Source organism: Physcomitrium patens, chromosome 15, assembly GCF_059467195.1.
Source record: "Physcomitrium patens ecotype Gransden chromosome 15, ASM5946719v1, whole genome shotgun sequence".
NCBI lineage: Eukaryota > Viridiplantae > Streptophyta > Bryopsida > Funariales > Funariaceae > Physcomitrium > Physcomitrium patens.
The window spans coordinates 11,698,721-11,718,469 of NC_143424.1; the positions used below are offsets into that span (position 1 = coordinate 11,698,721).

The window sequence follows — 19,749 nt, forward strand, 5'->3', positions numbered from 1 at the left end:
GAATCTTGACTGAAGCTACGAGGAGAAACCCAACAACGAATTACTCAGCCAGAAAATTCGACCGGCGAAATGGCGGAAAGAAACCTCATATGGCATCATCTTTATCATTCCAGGGGTGAAGCTGTAGCCAATGCTCTCAAACGCCGCAGATTCTCTGCACTTGGAGCAGTTTCATATCCCCACATGCTGTAATCGATCTCCAACGGAGTCCTCAGTAGCACTCATTTGCACCTTTCAGTCATCTCTCGGAATGTGTCCGTGACGCCGTATGGTTCGTTTTCTCAGCTAGAGCTTTCGTAATCTTCCAGGGTAGCTTGCTTTCCTTTGCGCAATTAATCACAAACGGATGTTGTGCGACAAATTTGGCTTTCCGGGGTCCTGCGCGGACACAGCATCTGATTGGATTGTTGAGGTTTCTGGTGCCGTAAGCGGGGTTCAGAGGTAGGATGATGTGATGGCAAGCGTGCTTTCGGGGCCGTGTCTGTGCGCTGCGTCATCAGTTCACACTCCAAGAGAATGGTTCTCACGCTGCAAGGGGGATGCTGAAGACCGGGGTGAGGTCTTAGGCACCTCCTTAGCCTCTTGCAAGCGCAACAGAATGGTGGTCCAGGGTTGCGCTGCTGGGCTCAATGTGGGTGTGGGATGTTTGGTATCCAGGTCGGGTTATCAGAGTAGGAGGGGAATCAGATCCTTTCGCAGCTTAACTGCTTCGAGAATAAGCTCTAGAGAGCTGCGCAACTCGGAATTAGAATCAGAATGCATATTTGCGATAGGGAATCACGGGGTGGGGCAGGATTGGAGGCTGGAGGTGGCAGAAGTATGGGGTGTTAAAGGCAGGCAGTGTGGGAGGTGTGTGTCGATTTTTGCGGCAGCTGGAGAGGGACAGGGCAATGTAGCCGAAAGCTCTGGCGAAGTGGACGATTCTAATGTAGGATTAGAAAATGTGATTGGCAAGGGGAGTCGTGTTGGTGGGGATAAATCCGTCGAAATTGAAGACTCCAGTCTTCGTGGGGAGAGCGATGTTGGGGACGGGATGCAGTCCCCATTGAGCGAGAACCTGGAAGATTTGGGGAAGATAGCAGAGTCTGCGACTGCCAGGGTATTTGAAAATGCTGGGAGAAAGTCGAAATTCACGGAAGGTTCAAGAATGGCGGAAGAGGGAGCAAGTAATGCGGCCGTAGTATTGGACGGTGCTGGTTTTTGGAGGCAAGTAGCGCTTGCGACTGATGCAGGAGTGGCTTTGGAGATGATAGCCGAGAAGGCTGGGAGCCAAGGCGGTGTGGTGAGCAACGAAGATTGTTCGAAGCTTATCTTGGAAGCCCTGGTCTTAGGGAACTCAGAACTTGCTTTCTCTGTTTTGAATGCCATGCGCAGCAGTGTAATTCAACGCCGAATTGGTAGAGATGGTAATGCTTTAGCTTCATCATTTACTTTTACGAAGCTTCTCAGATGCGGGACAGATATCTATTTTGGGTGTTAACCTGAAGATTGCAACAGTGGTGGACTGTACCGTTCATCGACAAATCACAGATAGTTGAATAATTACTTTTAAGTAGAAATGAATTGATCTTGTTGCAACTGCATGTGTATGTGACAGAGAAATCATCGTTTATTGAAAGCTGGCGTTGGGCGCAGCCGAACGTGAATACATACGCTACCCTAGTACGGGGATTAGCAGCCTCGTTGCGAGTCGCAGATGCTATAGAAGTAGTAGCAGATGTTCGACGCCGTGGAGTTCCAGCTGGAGATGAGGTACCGAGGCTCATTTGCAAAAAAAACACCTATAAACTCCCAGACAGAGAATGATTGTCATGCACAAAGGTTTTTCAAGACTGAGAAATGTTGCCTTGAATGCTTTTTTGAAGCAATTCCTTGAAACAAGGTAGATTCGATGCTTCGATTAACTATCAGTTCCTGTATCCGACAGTAGTAAACAAGGCTGCAATTTGTATTTCCTCAAACACTGGGTTTAGACGGGGGTTGCAGGTTCCTTTCGGTAAAGTTATCGGCTGTCCCACTTGCAGAACCGCACTCGCCGTCGTTCAACCTCAGCAAGGGGTCCAGGTGCTCATCACATCCTTATCTATGGCAGTGAATATTCCAGAATGTGGTCAAATACTTGTTCATGAAACGTGATTGTGATTTTCGAAAATATAAACGTGCAATGTCTTGGAGTTGTTGCATTGTCTTGCAACCAGAAGCTTTAATCAGCGTGCAGCTATTGTACTTTCTCTCTGATCGAATTTCGAGTTTTTCCTCCCTGAACGACCTTCTGAGTTTGATTGTGGACAGGTTGCTCCTTGTGCCAAATGTCGTTACGAGTATGAGTTGATGTCTGGCACTGTTGTGGAATGTGAATCGGAGTCCATAAGGTAAGCAGCCTTTCTGAAGCTCTGTACTTAATATGTTGTCACGCTACTTTTGTTCAGTTAGCTGAGGTAGGGCATTGAGTGAAGAGGATAAATATGGTTATGGTGGCATTTGATGTATGCAATGAAGTTCTGGAAATGATGAAATTGATGTTGCTTTCGTGGTCTCTATCTAGTTACTTGTGTTATCTCAAGTACACGTTCAGTTTTAGTGCGACATATTATGGCCTCTGACCAAGTCTTCTTTTCGTCAATAAATAAATGTCAGCATGAATATTTCGGTCTTTGAGCGGGGCTTTCGGCTTGTGAAGTTGCTAAAGCGACCGGTCCCTGCAGCTGTACATTCGTTAGTGGTAAGCAGTACTTCCACTATAATTTGAATTCTTCAGAAATCTCCTTAACCATGAATGTGCAGTGAAATCTATTTAAAATGAAGCTATTCGGTACAGGAGCGACTGCCAATTTTGCAAGTTCTTTTGTTTTGTTTTGTTTTGTTTTCCCCTGTTTTCCCCTTTTTCTCATTTTTAAACTGGTGGTGTATGTCCTACATTCAAAAGGACGTCCATGGAGTTCAGCACTCCGCAGAGACCCCAAAGAAGTATTTAAGTTTTGAACTTGGCTGGTGCCACAGGTCCGTGCTCCAGATGGTCTTGCTCGCACACACCGCTGTGCAACTGAAAGCGCTGATATTCCAGCTCAGGAAGGAGAGCGTGTTACTGTAATTTCAGCAGCTCCCGCTAATGCAGTCCGTGGGATTGGCCCTTTCAAAACCAATGCCAGAGCCCCTGGGTGGAGACCTAGTGAGCCCATGGCTATAACAAATCACGTCACAGGTCGTATTTCATCCCTTTCTAGGCCTCCACCGAAGTCTGGGAGTGGAGCAGCTTTCGATGCTTCTCTCATCATCCCTGCTGTTCTTCTCTTCGCGAGTAGTGACGCGGCAACAGCTCTCATAGATCCTTCTCTCCCACGAGCAATAGCTATCGGGGCTGCGTCAGTGGTCGCTATTGGAGGAGCTACCAATGCTTTTGTTCTGCCCCGCATTAATCAGGTGGTCTCTGTGCTTGTAATGTATTAAGTCCACTCATTTTTGTATTCGATAAATTTTCTTTGGTCAGTTGTAACGAGCTGGAGATAGCGATTTAGAAACTGGAATAATTGAACCCTGCTACAGTTTCTGTTTGTAGATTTGGAAATTATTTAGGCTATTGGTTGATTAGTACACTCCCTACTTAGTCCTTCTTAAATACTAGCAATGCGCTGATGTTTGAGTTGTGACATAGTTTCAGAAAAAGTTCATGGTTAGGAATATGGGTTTGAACACGGTTGGTCCAATGCTTTCGTGTAACTTACGAAACTCGTAAAGTGCAGTTACCACAGAGAACTGTGGATGCGTTGGCACTCCGGCAACAGCTTCTGGCGCAACATGAGAAACTGCAAGCCCGGCTTGAGGATCTGACACAAGCAGCTGCTGATGATGTAGCCCACTATCTCTGTACTCAAAACCTTTCCGCTTACATTTAGTTCATTTCGATATCTTCACTAGAGCAATTTCTTTGAATTCACAGAGATAGGTCTTTTGCAACCAAATTACATATCTCGCATTCTTTTATAATGAATGAACGAACACCAAATGATGTGGATGCACTTAAAGAAATGTGTCACAACGCTCTACCGCGGTAACTTTAGACATGTAATGTAAATAATTTTCTTATTTTTTCAGGTCAGAATGCTGGCCCGCATGTGCCAACTTCAGAACAAGATGGAAGCAGTGAACGAACCCACATACAGGTATCTTAAAACCCATCTGCTCATCGTTTGTGTAATGTTTGTTGGCGGTCACTGCCAGTCTCCAAGCTCCATTTGTATGCAAATATACTCAGTAATGCTTTGGATGGTGATGTAGGAAGTGTCGGTAGGTGTAATATTTATAACATGTGCTGAAGCGATAGTTGGAAATGCTTCATAAGCTCTAAAACATTATAAATTCGGATGAATTCGCATAAGACGTGGCGTTGAAAACTGTGAAACTATTTGATTTCTCAGTGCACGGATGGAACGAGTACAGAAGGCACGAGAAACTCTTGATGAACGGCTTGAAGGGCGTCTGGAACTTATTTATAGCTATGCAAAGGTATACAGAGTTTTTTTTTTTCTTTTTTTTCTTTTTTTTTTGGGGGGGGGGGATGTTTAGCATCAGGATTTTTACCTTTCAGTTGAACCGTACTTGCTGCCGTTTTGAACATTTTTAGTGTAGCTATGTGTTGCTTACAGAGTTAACTTTTATTTTATTTTTAAAGTGATTCATTAGCACGTTGAAGTTGTTTGGCCATCATTGCAGTACCTGACTTAAGATGTCGCATCGTGAAAATTTAGATAGCTTCAATGATAGAGATTGAGGTGGAGATGGATATTGATGTGCTGGCTGCGGAGGGCGCTGGGGCATCTGTAAGTTTTAAATATGCTGCCTAATCTTTCTATTCTAAAGTTCCTGTATTGAATAAGTTATTTTTTAGTTGCTTCTTCTCTTTGAATTTCCTTCTACGGATCATCGTCTCCGTAGAAGTTATAACTAGTTTCGATACATGACTTCTTTAAAGAAATATTTGTTTCGACCGTTGTCTTCGAAGCTCCTCTCGCTTACATGTGACCCTATTAATTGTTGTGAATGACGACAGGCAATAACAGAGCAAATAGAGCGACTGATGGAAGTCGAGGATCTTCAGAAGGTTAGAGCATGCACAGAACCTATCTTTTATGATCATGGATTCTTGCTCCTGAATTTGTAGTATCTTAATTATAAAACTCTGCATTATTTCATTTTCAACCGCGTTCTAGGCTCCATTGACAAGTCATTTAAAGTTAATCCTGAATGTATTGCATCAATAATGTCAGCCCCCAACCTCTACTCAGAACCTGATGGCAAGCTTGTGTTATGGTAGGCATGGAGGTTACAAGCTGAAGCAAACGATGAGGTCGAGAGGTTATTGCAGTCAGCTCCACTTCTGAACGATTCTGGCTGACCCTTCTTACGATCAACTCGTACTTCATTCTTGAGTTTTAGTCGAGTCTTCTTTAATGCTCATTTATAATTTGTGTTATATAATTCTCAATATTTCTTGAGGTTGGGGATTGCCCACGTGTGAATTGGGTTTCTCAAAATCCATGATCTGACGAAGTGGTCAAGCTTTAGCACAGCATCTTGTTTGTAACGTACATGTTTTGATCGATAATTGTACAAACTGCTGCTGACGTTGAGTTTTAGAAGCTTGTAAATAGAAGGTACTCATTCTATTTCCAAGCCAAAATTGGTCTGGACCTACTAGGTTCTCCTTTTAGTATTAGATAATTTAAACCAATGCTTTATGGTCAGGATAAGAAGGTCGCTCCTGATTGTAGCAGCACTTCTTTCACATGGCCAGTTATTTTTGGTACTGGTGAGTTACACTGACATAAAATCTCACTGGTTTCCGCTGTTTAAGAGCCATTCCAAGAATAAAATTAATTTACTTCCTCTAATCGCAGATAATGAATAGCCTAAGAACATATCGAATACCTTGAGTACGAATTGCACATCTAAAATACAATAGAAATTATAAATTTTTTTTGTACATTGATTTTCTTAATTGAACCACTTTAATTTGACTAATCAGAATATTTTCGTTAGCTATAAATTTGTAACCCTGCATCATGATTTAGCGCACTCTATTTATAAGAAATGCCAGTATATTTCTGTTAGAAGCATTATTTTTGTAACTTACAAAATTAGTTGTTGAATTTCTGTTTGTATATATATACAAGTGTGTATCATTTACTTTTGACTACCTACATTGTTTTTATCTAAATGGGTTTATAAAGGGCGATTTTTTCATTTTGAGGACTAACTTTTTACAACTCCAGCATTACATGTGAAGTTATTTGTAATTTATTTTTAATTCAATAACAATCAACATACGAAATTCTGTTTGATATGTTTACTCTTGAGTTTAACTCAAATTCTGATATATTTGTTGGTATTTTTCTCTTTTGTAGATAAAAGTTAGTCAATTTAAATTCATCAATCTGAAATCCACTTGTTACCAGGAATCCTACTATAAATACTCTTTCGGTAAAAAAGAAAGGGAAAAACATACATACATACATTGACTTAGATATAGAAAAACTAAATGACACTAAATGCCACAACTTTTGGTCAAAATGTTCATCTATTGCAATACACATACACACACACACATATATATATATATATATATGTATATATGTACACATATTATGCATCTAGGATTCTATAACAACAATAGTTAATTTCACACACAAACGTCTATCCTGGATGCTGTTCAACTAATCCAAGAAATGGAGTAAATTGATGCAATCCTATGAACCGACTTCCATCTCCAACAACAATCAGATGGCCTGCATTGCCACCAAACACAAAGCCCAGTGCACAGATCCCGCAGCAATCGAGAATTTCCGCCTGTTTCCCAACATTGCTCAAAAAGCAACGCCAAAATAGAAAACCCTAATTGGAAATGGCAAAAGGAGAGGCAACGAAACCCTAGAACCAAAAGCAAAGCAGCAACAGAAGCAAAGGCAAAGGCAGAGTGGGGCGAGAGAGCTCGAGAGCTCGAGAGCAGCGTGACTGCCATGAGCCCCACACACGCCCACACACTCTCGCCCCCGAAGCTTCGTCCCCACCATGGCCGATGGGTTCGTTTTTATCGAACCCACACCCTCCCTTTTCCCCTCATTAGCTGCATCTGTGTGTGAAATACAGATAATGCTGTGTGGTGGGTCCTCCGTGGCTGCTGCAGCTGTGCTCTAGGGTTTTGTAACGTCGGATATTGCTCCGAGGTTTAGTAGCATGAGGGAAAAGAGGTGTAGGATAACATTGGAGTTGTAGGGGGGAGGAGGGATTGAGTAAGTGAGGGCAAAAGTTACAACTGTGTTCTGATAGGGAATCTGCAGGGAGGGATTTAGTAAGTGAGAGAGAAAGCTACAACCTTGTTTTGATTAGGGTTTCTGCAGGGAGGGATTGAGTTTTGAAGAGGAGGAGGAGAAGAGATCCAGTGGTGTTTTTTTTTTCCCTTGGCTATCATCGCATGGCCGAGGGAGTAGCAGGGGATTTACGGGAGCGACCGTTTCTGGCGCAGAGGGAGCACGTGGAGAATTGCTATGGCGGGACGGCAAATGCTTCGGCATCTCCCGTGACGGTGTTGCAGCAGCAGGAGCAGGACCGGGACCAGCTCCATGATGGATTGGGGTTCCGCCAGTGGATGCTGGCGGGGTCAGTGGCCGGCATGGTGGAGCATATGGCAATGTTCCCTGTAGACCTGGTGAAGACGCGCATGCAGATGTTGCAGTGTGCTGGTGGCGCTGCCCAAAGATCCGTATATGAAGCGTTTTTCGCAATTTTGATGAAGGATGGCCCGCTGGGGTTGTACAGGGGAATTGGAGCTATGGGACTTGGGGCAGGGCCAGCGCATGCTGTTTATTTTGCCGCTTACGAGACGTTGAAGGAATACTTGGGGGGTAATAAGAGCGGACATCATCCATTTGCGCATGCGCTTGCGGGAGCTGGAGCTACAATTGCCAGTGATGCCGTGTTCACGCCCATGGATGTGGTCAAGCAGCGGTTGCAGCTGGTTCACAGCCCTTACAACGGCGTTTTGGATTGCATTAAGAAGACAATGAAAGAGGAAGGGTTCTCTGCATTTTACAAGTCCTACAGGACCACTGTAGTGATGAACATCCCCTTCACGGCTGTTCATTTCGCGGCTTACGAAGCGGGAAAGAAAGTACGTTTTTTTTCCTTCTTCTTCTTCGTCTTCTTCTTACCTGAATTCCAACTTTGTCTGGGTTTCTCTGTTGGGTGAGAGTTTGAAGGATTTTTCCGAATACACGTTTTTCTCGTCTTGTTTTTTTTATTTGTGGGGTAGCTGACCCAGGTGTGATGTGAATTGGAATGGTGACTGTCTCGAGATCTTGGAATATATATCAGCATTTTGTATTCAAGGGATTTTATAAGTGCTGTTTATTTCTTGTACTGACGACTTTTCATTTTGACGGTCGGGAACTTGACTGTCTTCTTGTCATTTCTCAACTATCACTAACAGTCAAGCGGTCATCCTTATTATGGTGCTGAATAGTTCAGATTCCTAGATCGTGATTTTCTAAGTCGTCTGCTTTGGCAGCCGACTGATCTTCTAGGTTTTCTGGAAGACTATCCGGCAGTCTTGCAATAAGTGACTTTAATCACTATCGTAATTGTCATACGAGGTGCGCTCACCTTAATGATTTTCTTACCGATCAGAATAATCTTGAATCGTCGTCTAGCTCTAACAAGTCCAGGACTGCGAGTAGGCGCTGAGGTGGCCGTTTTCAGAAGATGCTTGAGGTTTGTCCAAATATGTGAATCTCAGCACTGCTCGTGTTCATGCGTGGATTTGATTCACCTTTCTCTGCGTATGGCTGTCGCACACTATGTTCACGTGGGTGAGAGAGCCTCACCTCGGTGTGTAGCGAACTTTTGGTGGAAGCCTCTCGGTCACAATGGTTTGTGGAGAGGGGAGTGGGACGAATTTACTTAGTTTAAACTTATAAGTTTAACAGATGTAGCAGAAAATACATAAAACATTAGTTCTAATATGCACAATTCCGTCGGTTATTACTCGAGCTGGCCTCTTTGGTCTTACTCTGTTGAAATATGTGTTAGTATCGAACTGTTATGATCTTTTTAGTGTAGAGGTATCGTGGAGTGGCGTATGTCTGGATCTCAACTAGGACATCTTTGAGCCCTCAATTTTGACTTGGTCACAGTGAAAGAGCTGATACAACGACGTTGGGATGCATTGGTGGCTGGCATTTTTCAAGTTCTGACGAGGAATTAAAATTGCATGACATAGGTCTTAGGAGACATTTATCCAGATTATGCGGATGAGGAACATTTGCTGATGCATATTACTGCTGGTGGAGCCGCTGGAGCATTGGCTAGCGCTGTTACAACCCCGCTTGACGTGATCAAGACAAGGTTGCAATGCCAAGTAAGTCTTGGTCATCTGAACTTGAGCTTCAACGCAATTATAAGTTAGCTAACTGGCTCGGCGAGTTTGGTCATCTAAATTACAGTCTTCACGCTTGAGATGAAATGTAGGTTTTAACTAGTTTCCTGACTATTTGATCGTATTAGTCATTGGAAGTCTCTCTTAAGTAGTATTAATGGTCTAATCGGCTTTCTGATTTTCCAGTTTTCTAGACTACTCAATATTTTTTGCCAGTCACAACTTCACGGTCCGCTACAACTCTGGTCTTAATCCAGTTGCTTGTACAATCGGTCGTATCTCCTTTTGTGTATTGCTTGGGATCCTACAAGGAAGCATGTAAGTTTTAATGCTGTTCTTGGTATCCATGTACAGGGTGTATGTGGAGCTGATAGATACAAAAACAGCTCTGTGTTAGCAGTAGCCCGCAACATTGTTAAACGGGAAGGCCCAGGTGCACTTTGGAGAGGTATGCGACCTCGTGTACTATTCCATACACCAGCAGCTGCAATCTGCTGGTCTACGTACGAAGCAGGCAAATCTTTACTACAACAATGGAACGATGACCAAAGGCTTTCACGTTCTTAATGAGTACTGAGCACTCCTTCAATCACCGGCCGGAATCGGGGAATGGTCGTAACTTCAAATGGTTTGCTGACTTACTCGAGGCAACTAAATGATCTGGGTACATTCCCCCCCTACGACATATGATTTGTGAGAAAGTAATGACCTTCCTAGTGTTTGAGGAACTGGAGCGCGTTCACAAGAGTGACAGTTTCACCAGACACCAGTGATCACCTCCCTTGGGTGAATATTCAAGAGTTTCAAGCACAGATGCTTGTTAAAGTAGTTAGTTAAGAAGTTGCTTTAGCCTGTTTGCCTTACAGCCAGGAGGAAGGATGATTCATAGAGATTTGATTTGTCTCGCACAATGTCAAGTAAGCCGATTGTAGAACGAGAGCTTTCCAGGGTTGCTAGAGTAGAAAAAACTCTGGAGCAATTTATGTGATAGATGTGAAACCATGCCATTGCAATTACCCTTCCGCACGGCTACAATTTTGTTGACCTCCCTCACTTGTGAATTTCTTATTATGTCGAAAAATCTGAGAAATCAGAGAATATGTGACAACCATATGACAAACATACAACTGTAACGTTGAAAGACGAGCTTTTCAAGGTTTTCATTTGCATGAATTCCAGATTTATCATCTTTGTCCGCTTATATCATTTATCCACTTGTTTACACTTGATTCTTGAAGCTTAAAATCTTTAAGTGTTTCTTTAGTTGAATAAGTCGATTTGATTGTTGGCAGCAACTGGTTTACTTGTACGCTGCTGGAGTTTTTGTGTTCTGAGCTCTACAGGGCGGAAGATGAATCCAAGTCAGCAGAACTACAAAACCTGAACATCCCTGATGGAGCTACTATATTTCAGGCCTAAATGGGATGGAACTGAGTGCAGTAAGGGTTGCCTCATGAGTGTGGGGCAAGGAGATCTGAAGCAAAATTGACCAACAATGTCAGGCTCCAGTGTCAAGTGCTTGTCCTAAAACAAGTGATTCAAATTTCTCAGCTGTCAATGTCGCAAACCTTAATTTTGGTGCGGTGAAAACTGGAATGTGCGGATGAAGGTTGTGTTCTTAATTATTGGCTTCAGCTTTTGTGTGAAGGCCTTGATGCTAGCACCAACTTCTTAACCAAATAGTGGAACAAATATTTGAGCTCAATTTTGTGTGGTCTCCTAGTAATCGTTAGTTATTTTTACTTTAGATATGTATAGCTTAACAGTACATAAAACTCAAGGTATCCTGTTCAATAACATTTTTAGTACGTGGTCAAAACTATCAAAGAAAACAATTTTTTTAGATAGATCATTTCACATGTTTCAGTATAAACTTGATAAGACATCCCTTATGTAAATAGACACTCCTTTTGTGATTTAGGACACTCCGAATTCTCAATCTTGAATTCTGGACCATCAACATGGTTACATTTTTAGATATGCTAGCTATCAAGTTCCCAGTCTACTGCTCTGTAATGGATGTCAATACCAGTATGGTGAGGAAGGTGGGTCACTTATTCACCACCTTGGAGGTGCACCACACCTTGAGTCTACTGCGTTCTGTGTGTGCCTAGATCCTTTAGAATAATTCATGAAATACCACTTCAGCTGTCCTTTCAAATAAATGATGCCCTTAAAGCGAACCTTAGTCTATCAGATGCATAGCAACAGTGGTACAACTTCAAAGAGAATCAGTTTTACACAATATGTGAACAATTATCATCTTCATGTAGACATGACATCAAGCTGGGAGCGAGAGGTAGGCATATACTCTGTAAAAGGAAAAATGGATGGCCGAATCCACGGAATTTTACCATGCCTAAACAGGTCAGTGGATGAGACGCACAATTCTATGCGTTGACTGCAAGGGAAAATCGGAAAAAGAAACTCATGGATTCTTGCGCTAAAAAGCGACGCAATTGAATTGTGTTTGAGGGACGAACGAAATATAAAGAATTAATCCGAGTGCAATCAAGTCTATCACAAAATTCTGCGATGGAACGGGAAACAGACTGGAAAATAACTTTGCTTGAGCCCATGATTGACCACCGAGCACTCCAAAAAAGGAGGCCTTACGCAAGACATTTCACAGCCTTAATGCATAAACGTACAGTTCATACATCCTAGTTATCCTCCACAAGAACAAAAAGACTGGCATGTGGGTGCAGGCCAGCCTCTTTGAGAGTTAGACACCGCTTCTCTGGTCCATAAACTACGCGAGGAAAGTTGGTCACCAGATCATATTTGATAATTCCCAGTGTCCCCAATGAATCAATATAGTCATAAATCGCTGACACCTTTGAACTGCTCTGAAATCGTCGTTCTTTCCTGTTACCATTGGGCATGCGTACCAACACCTGGTTCCGGAACACAGAGCAAGTAATGAGGTTTTCAACTGCATGATCAGAAAAGGGGACATTATGCGAAATGAACGAGATCATGCTCGACGCGACATCATTAATAACTAATCACTGATATAAAAATTTAGAAAACTTTACATACATGAATTCAATGCAGAGAAAATTGAGCAGAGAAGCGGGAGCCAGTGATAAAATACATACTTGCGTAACATCAGGCCCTTTCTCAGGCTCTACACCCAGTGCCATGGCTTTCTCCAATCTTCGTTGTTCTAAGGCTGCCTCTCTTTCTGCAGTTTCTTGAATAGCGTGTCGAGCGGCTTCTTCATCCCTTTTCTTCCTCAGCTCTTCTTCTGCCTCCTCGGTGACTTTCTTTGCAACTTCTTGTTGTCTCAAGCGCTCTCTCTCCTGATCCATTTTAAACCCAAGCCCCCTAACATCAGCCGTTAGTGTTGTAAAAAGTTCACCAATAAGCTCTATAAGCACTGTCAGATGTAGTGAACATCTCGGACAAACATTCCCTAATGCACAAAATCAAAGTATTCAAAGGACCAACGTGTAGTGAGGGTGTGTACTTATATAAATTAGTCAAGTCAGTACTCATAAGGATCCAATAAACCAACAGCAAAGATGTAGAAGCAAGCCGATCCGGAAAAAGCCCAACACCTGATCTGCTTGCAATGCAACTTGGAAAGCTGCATCTTGTTCCTCACGTAAACGACGGTTAAGTTGTCGCTCCTCCTCCTCCACACGAGATGCCACTAGAACTGAACCTTGTTCCTCAACAACTCTCTGTAACGTGGACATTAACTCTTCTGCTGTCCTAGGACCCTCTACCTGTTTCAAAGTCACAATCAGTTAAAATACCATCATTTCATGGGACAGTGATAGGTTGAAGCCAAAATATAACAGATTTCCCCCCTGAGCCCACGTCCACTAAAATATAACAAGCAGTCAAGTAAAATTTCTGGATTTCTGTTCACAGTCCATGGTAATTAGACAGAGCATGTAGTTGGATGTTTAGCCCCCCTCTAATCTCTTTTATCGAAATAAAGTTGATTAAATTTGAATATGTTCTGAAAAAATTCATTTCAAATAGAAGACTTTACCTTTTCACATATGGGACGCAATAAACCTAATCCACACAATATGATCAACAGATTTTACTACTAGAGATAATTAACTAAAAATCACCCATCTTAGCGTAAGTAAAAATTGCAGTAAGTCCAAACGTCGAACCTGCTGAAGAAGTGAAATTCGTTGATTGTTCGAACTCATCACAACAGCACAGAAAGGGTAGGTAGATGCCTTGAGATTATTGCTCATTTGAAACCCATCGCTTTCTCGCACGTCCCCACCCCAGGCCACAAAATTTTCGTTCACAAACTGAACAATGGAGTCCGAACATAGCGTCCTCTCACAAAACAAGGGCGTGTTTGGGTGCTCAGGAGAGTGCAAATACACAAATAGGAATTTGAACTGCTGACCGGCAAGACGTAGAGCGTCCATAAAACTGCTTGTCTGAAAATCAGGATGAACTTTCCCATACTCCTGCTTAAACTTCCGCAAAAATGCCTCCGCATCGGCAGTTCCAAGTGAAATAGATGAGACCTGATTCCCTCGCCGCTCTGACCCATGCAACCCCAACGCTCCCAGTCCAAGATTAACCACTCCTCCTGCAATCCACATCCCAAGTACTACAGCACCGTATACAAGATTGAAACTTCCTCGTATAATTGAGAAGGGCAGGGCAACTACTCTCCACACAACATGAGGTCCTGGCCGGTAGCGAACATTAGGTAGTGTACCATGAAACTCCCCAGGCCCTTCAAACGTCGTAGAAGATCCCTGATATCTATCATAGTTAGATCTGGACGACTGTAATACGAAACCCTCTGAAGCTCCATAATGAGACGGGCTCACAGAAGCCGGTACGAGTCCCCTTTCAAGCAGACCAGTGGTCTCGTCCGGTGTATCCCAATCAATCGTCCCCCCTCTAGCATCTGCTCTGGAAGCTTCAACCCCCTGCACAGCTCCAGATAAGAAACATCATGAATGAGCCAAAGATCTCACTTACAATACAATTCGAGGAAAAACAGTCATGATGTTTTACATTACAATACATTGTACATTTGCTTCTTTTTTCATCTCCTTCCTACAAAAACTACAAAGGAAAAAGTCAGGTCTAATGTTCGGCCAATTCATACTGGCATATCTTTTGACCTGAACAGAGTGTCTTGAGGAGTATAATAGCAAGCATATACTAGAATGAGAAAATGGCGGAGATTTTGGAACGAAACAGGATGGAGAAAATTTACTAGACTTCTTGCTACGGTGTTCTTCTCAGCTACAACACATCTCTTTCTCCTCAGTGAACAAAATCGATACAAGTAAATGCTGTAAAAGAACGAAATTGAGGAGGATAGGATTTGCTGATTAAATTACAGATAATATTCAGTATGTGCTCTTAGATAGGGCAGAATATTTTCAAAACCGAGACATAAGTCCACAAACGAAATGAGAGTGAATATAACCAGTACATCATCATCAAGGACAATGCGATACTGCCATCCTCACACTAACAACCTTGATTCTCCTCAACATTCTACTGTTCATTGGCAATGCTATATCATTCCAAGTATTTTATAAGCTTGTAGAAAAATCATCATCATGCATCCAAAGCAAAATAGAGATGATAAGTATTACTGTTACAGACATCCATAAACTTCCGGGCAATCCAAGTTGACACGAAATCATAACAGCATTCGCCATCGTTATTATCCATTAAGCATCCCATCTCTGCGAGAAATTAACTTAACCTAACTAGACTCCACTGTTCAAACATAGTATCTGCAGGAGGAGGAGCGAGCGAAAGAGAGAGTCAAAGTTTTACCGCTTTGTCCATGAAGGTGCCAACTGCCGCGCCAAGATCCCACTGATGAGCATCGAGAATTTGTTCGGCAAGCAAAGGGTCATTCACCCCAGTCACGTCCTGGAATTGCTGCAGCTTCTCCTGGCCTTGCTCCCCAGACGCAGATTCCGCCATGCTTTCTCTCCAATCTCCTTTCTCTCTCTCTCTCCTTCTCTGCCTCAGTTTCAGTTTCGAAATCCACTCCTGCACCAAACACTACCTACATTTCAATCCCCGAATTTAATACCTGTAACCTTGCACCTCACAACCTCCCATCCCCCCCCCCCCCCCCCCCCCCCCCCATTCACTAGCAACAATTCCCCCCAAAACTCACCTTGAGAAACAACTCAATGTGCAAGCTGCACTACAAACTCAAGCTTACTGCGTCAAATCTCTTGGAATCAATGCTTCCAACAGTACAACTGAGATCATGAACTCTTTACCAGACACCGAATGTCATGAAAAGAAATCGTAAAACTAAAAGCTTGTTGGTGGTGTCCTTGATACTTGCATGGCCCCCATGCCCATGTGAGCACCACTGCAACGACGACAACTACGACGATGACGACCCAATCGGAAGGGAAACTAAGCGGCGCGGGGTCCAAACCACGCTGCTTCGTATCCCCGTACCTAAGCACGGTTCCATACTGCAGAATGATAGGTCAACAATGTTCGGAATTGTTTTATTACATTATGTTGGTTCTGGAAGTCTGCTTTCTACGTCTCTATGATTTTCTCATTTGTGGAATTGATTGGGCAAAGCCAGCATGAGTAAGAAAGATGAATGTAAAACTTTGCATGGGCGGTATTTATGACGGAGTCATGTGCTTTCAATCCAGATTTCCTCATTGTACACAAAGACATGGATGTAAAGCTCTTTACATGTTTGTGAACAATGATTGGCATGCTTGGAGCATTGGTAGATTTTCTGCTCAATATTGTAACTCGAGCTCCCGAATTGCAGAAGAGGTTGTGAGTATGGCTGGTTTTCTTTTCTGATGGGATAAAATGTTATTCAATTTGTAGGGGAGAAGGGTAAACCTCAACGAGCAGTTGTTACTGGGTAATCTGAGGAAGTATCGTGCGGGTGATTTTCTTTATCTTAAGTATTGCTACAGTATTGTAACCTTCCTTTTATGTTACTGATAATGTCTTGGAGACGAAGAGGATGATCTATATTCTATGCAGTACTCTGTTTTGATTCTGGAGCCCATTTCGATACGTATTGGATACGTCGGTAGATTTGAAATTTGGTGATTATTAGGCTTTGCAGGTTTGGTTCCCAACTCCAAAGGTCGTGAGCTGTGCAGCGTGGAGGAAGGGTCTGGCGTTGAGGCCTGTTTGTTGTGGGGTGGCTCTAAAGGGGGCCCACTGGGATCATTAGGACCATTCTCATTGACGCTGATGATATATTAAGTTGTATCCAACTCATGATAATATATTCATGTATTATCAAAGAAGAGTAAAAGTAAGAAAAGAAGAAATAGTTATTAGATACAAGAGAATTAAAATAGCTATTGCCAAATAAAATAAGATTAGAGACTCTTGAATTAAGGCTAATATAGAAGATAGGTGTTGAAAACATTGAAGATGACATCAATCTTATATATATATATATTTATTTATTTATTTATTGACTACAAATAAGGTCTTGTAGAAGCTTTCTAGCAACCATGAGGCTTGTGGCCTAAGCATTAAGTTTTAGGTAGCTTCCATTTTTTTATTACTATAATTTATATATTTTATTTTATTATTATAAATTTTATTATCTTTATTTTATTTTTTTTTTTGATTTTTTCTTTTCTTTAGAAGAATCTTCAATAACTTATAATACAATTAATAGTAAAAAATGTGAGCCAAGATTAGTCTTAACAATCATTGTAGTTTTGCAATTCAATCACAATCAAAGACATTCTACTTATTGAATCATCTCTATGAATTTTAAGCATTGCATTAAGTACTACCATCAAGAAATAAGATGTAGCAACAACCATCCAATATTAATATCAATTTCAAAAAAAAATTTATTAATAAATATATTTTAGATTATAAGTCTTAATTTTATAACCAATAATCAAATAAAATGATAAGAAGTAGCTTCTACCAATTCCCTATATAAATAATACTCCTATCTTAAAAGCATGTGCCAAACTCTAATATAAGAAAGGACAAGAGATAAGTAATAAGTGATTGTTGGACACCAAAAAAAATGGCTTAAAGAAATAGCATCAAAATGGTTGTACCAAGTTAAGGCAACTCACAAACAAGTAAAAATACTATAGAAAAATAACAACTTAATTGCAAGTTAGAAAAGAATAGCAACTATAATCTAAGAAGATTACTAGCAATGTGATTTTAAAAAGATTAGTAAGTACGTATCAAGGACATGAATCTTAAATAACTAAAAAATCAATATACTCTTGTGTCACTCAAAAAGACTATAAAATCACTTAAAGATAATATAATATTAAAATAAAATAATTATTACCAAAAACAAGAAGACTAGAAAGCCTTGAAACAAGACTAAAGACTAAAAAGGCATTGACAAGAGTGACAAAGGCTCTCGTCTTGCCTCTACCTATACTATCTAACTAAAAGCTACATGATAATGTTCTATATGACTTCCAACATGTGTCCAATTTACAAGACACATATCTAACTTACAAGATAAGTTTCTTATTTATATACCACCTAATTATCTTGTACCACAAGCTCTCAACACATGCGACACCTAGCTAACTACTTGGCTAAGTTTCTAACCTATCAATCAATTACAAATACACCTAAAATCAAGTCTATGTCTATAATGCTTCTAAGAAGTTTTGCTACAAGATAATATCAAAACTATCAATAATTATATTTTATTTAATACTTATTATTTGGATAAATATACATCTCTATGATATTATTCTTCTTTCTAGGAACAAATTCTATGAGGAATAGCAATCATATGGTGAGGAAGTCCAAAATGCAATAAATTATATTTGCCACATACTCTCATCTTTATTTCTTTTGAAGGTAGTTGATAGATCTTCTCAACCATCAATAATGTTTTAATCTAGAGCAATAAGATCACTTTGATATTTGATTAGTATTAAAGTTTTTGTAACTTTTCTTCATCTTAGTTTTGATAGATGTCATCAATAAAAAACATCAATCTTCTTTATTACATTTACAAGATTTTTAATTAGCTCTTATGTGCTTTCACTAATACCATATTCATACCAATGAATAAGATATTTCAACCTATTTTGGCATTGCTTTGAGTTTAAGACTACTTTAATCTTATATTCTTGATTATTATCCACTTTTATAAGAAGAAGTGGTATTTGTTGACTTTTTGATATATTTATTGCCTTGAATGGCTTAAGAAGAGATATATGGAACATGGGATAGATCTTTATAGACTTTGGTAGGTACAATCAATAAGCAATTGGATTGATCTATTTACAAATAAGAAATGGTCTAAGTCTATGGTAATATAATTTGTCATAAGGACAAATAGTCTTGATATTATAACAAAATAAGTTGCCAATATATCTTGTTGCTAATATAGAATTGAAGTTATTCTTTGTAATAAGCTTATGTATTGAATTTTTGTTGTTCTTGAGTTTTTTTTAGGTGTACCTTCATTATTACATGTAGCTCTAATAAATAATTTTTAAAATCTTTTATTGTATGATTATCAATTTTTGTAAAGTCAAAAATATCAAATTATAGATGATAGCCATAATTGGCAAAGAAAGGTATTTATTGAATAAAAGAATATATCATATTACTATAAGCAAATTCTGCTAATTGCAAAAGAGTTGTCCAATTATCTTATTAGTAATTGATGGTACACTTCAAATATTGCTCGAAAACATGATTCATCTTCTTCATTTGTTTATCAATTTGAAGATAGAAAATTGAAGATAGTTTTACATCCATTACTTGAATCTTAAAAAAAATTCTTCAAAATCATGATATAAATTGAGTCCCTCTTTCTAATATAATATTTCTTAATAATCCATAATATTAATATATATATATATATATATAATAGATATTTCTTTATCTATAATAAAATTTGTACATAATATAAAATATGCCATCTTGGTGAATTGATCTACTATTATAAATGTAAAGTCATAAGAATCTAAGATTGAAAGATCTATAATAAAATCTATAGAAACAAAAGACCATGATTATTTTGAAATAGGTAATGGCTGAAGAAGTCTATAAAATCAATGATAAGGAATTTTTGATCTTGAACAAATATCACATGATTGTACAAAATCTTTGATTATCTTTTATATTTGAGGCCACCAAAAATCTCTAAATATTAGCCCTAAAGTCTTTTTGTATCTAAAATATTTGGTTGATGGAAAGTCATAACGAGCTTGAAGAATATATAATTATATTTTACTTTTTGGAATATATAATTGTCCCTCAAAATAGATGAGATTATTCTTAAAGTTGAACTTAAAAGAATCATTAGACTTAGAAGAATTAGTTTGAATATCATTTACATG

General features: G+C 40.1%; 3 protein-coding genes across 3 annotated transcripts; 2 read left to right on the forward strand and 1 right to left on the reverse strand.

Moving 5' to 3' along the window:
- The first annotated feature begins 178 nt into the window (after window positions 1-178).
- LOC112292595 (uncharacterized) lies at window positions 179-5,888 on the forward strand. Its single transcript, XM_024541246.3, has 12 exons — window positions 179-1,406; window positions 1,598-1,752; window positions 1,987-2,064; window positions 2,293-2,372; window positions 2,638-2,722; window positions 3,001-3,420; window positions 3,741-3,848; window positions 4,093-4,160; window positions 4,416-4,503; window positions 4,746-4,817; window positions 5,048-5,098; window positions 5,312-5,888. Exons 1-12 carry the CDS (start codon window positions 455-457, stop codon window positions 5,390-5,392), a joined length of 2,238 nt encoding a protein of 745 aa, XP_024397014.1. The 5' UTR covers window positions 179-454; the 3' UTR covers window positions 5,393-5,888.
- A 1,055-nt stretch (window positions 5,889-6,943) lies between these two features.
- Window positions 6,944-10,586, forward strand: LOC112292598 (uncharacterized). Its single transcript, XM_024541252.3, has 3 exons — window positions 6,944-8,164; window positions 9,272-9,409; window positions 9,782-10,586. The coding sequence occupies exons 1-3, from the start codon at window positions 7,469-7,471 to the stop codon at window positions 9,992-9,994; spliced, it is 1,047 nt and encodes a 348-aa protein (XP_024397020.1). The 5' UTR covers window positions 6,944-7,468; the 3' UTR covers window positions 9,995-10,586.
- A 1,305-nt stretch (window positions 10,587-11,891) lies between these two features.
- Window positions 11,892-15,888, reverse strand: LOC112292596 (plant UBX domain-containing protein 10). Its single transcript, XM_024541248.3, has 6 exons — window positions 15,679-15,888; window positions 15,218-15,439; window positions 13,564-14,349; window positions 12,991-13,161; window positions 12,529-12,732; window positions 11,892-12,324 (listed from the first exon to the last, which is right to left on the reverse strand). The coding sequence occupies exons 2-6, from the start codon at window positions 15,368-15,370 to the stop codon at window positions 12,091-12,093; spliced, it is 1,548 nt and encodes a 515-aa protein (XP_024397016.1). The 5' UTR covers window positions 15,371-15,439; window positions 15,679-15,888; the 3' UTR covers window positions 11,892-12,090.
- Between the last annotated feature and the right edge of the window lie 3,861 nt (window positions 15,889-19,749).

Bases quoted from the DNA above. Each gene is read 5' to 3' on its own strand.
- LOC112292595 (XM_024541246.3), top strand. From the start codon at position 455: ATGGCAAGCGTGCTTTCGGGGCCGTGTCTGTGCGCTGCGTCATCAGTT. The intron at 1,407-1,597 runs GTAATGCTTTAG...TGTATGTGACAG, and splicing joins ACGCCGAATTGGTAGAGATG to AGAAATCATCGTTTATTGAA. The intron at 3,849-4,092 runs GTAGCCCACTAT...TTATTTTTTCAG, and splicing joins CACAAGCAGCTGCTGATGAT to GTCAGAATGCTGGCCCGCAT.
- LOC112292596 (XM_024541248.3), bottom strand. From the start codon at position 15,370: ATGGCGGAATCTGCGTCTGGGGAGCAAGGCCAGGAGAAGCTGCAGCAA. The intron at 12,733-12,990 runs GTGTTGGGCTTT...AAAATGGATCAG, and splicing joins TTGCATTGCAAGCAGATCAG to GAGAGAGAGCGCTTGAGACA. The intron at 12,325-12,528 runs GTATGTATTTTA...TTCCGGAACCAG, and splicing joins AAGGGCCTGATGTTACGCAA to GTGTTGGTACGCATGCCCAA.
- LOC112292598 (XM_024541252.3), top strand. From the start codon at position 7,469: ATGGCCGAGGGAGTAGCAGGGGATTTACGGGAGCGACCGTTTCTGGCG. The intron at 8,165-9,271 runs GTACGTTTTTTT...TGCATGACATAG, and splicing joins CTTACGAAGCGGGAAAGAAA to GTCTTAGGAGACATTTATCC. The intron at 9,410-9,781 runs GTAAGTCTTGGT...ATCCATGTACAG, and splicing joins AGACAAGGTTGCAATGCCAA to GGTGTATGTGGAGCTGATAG.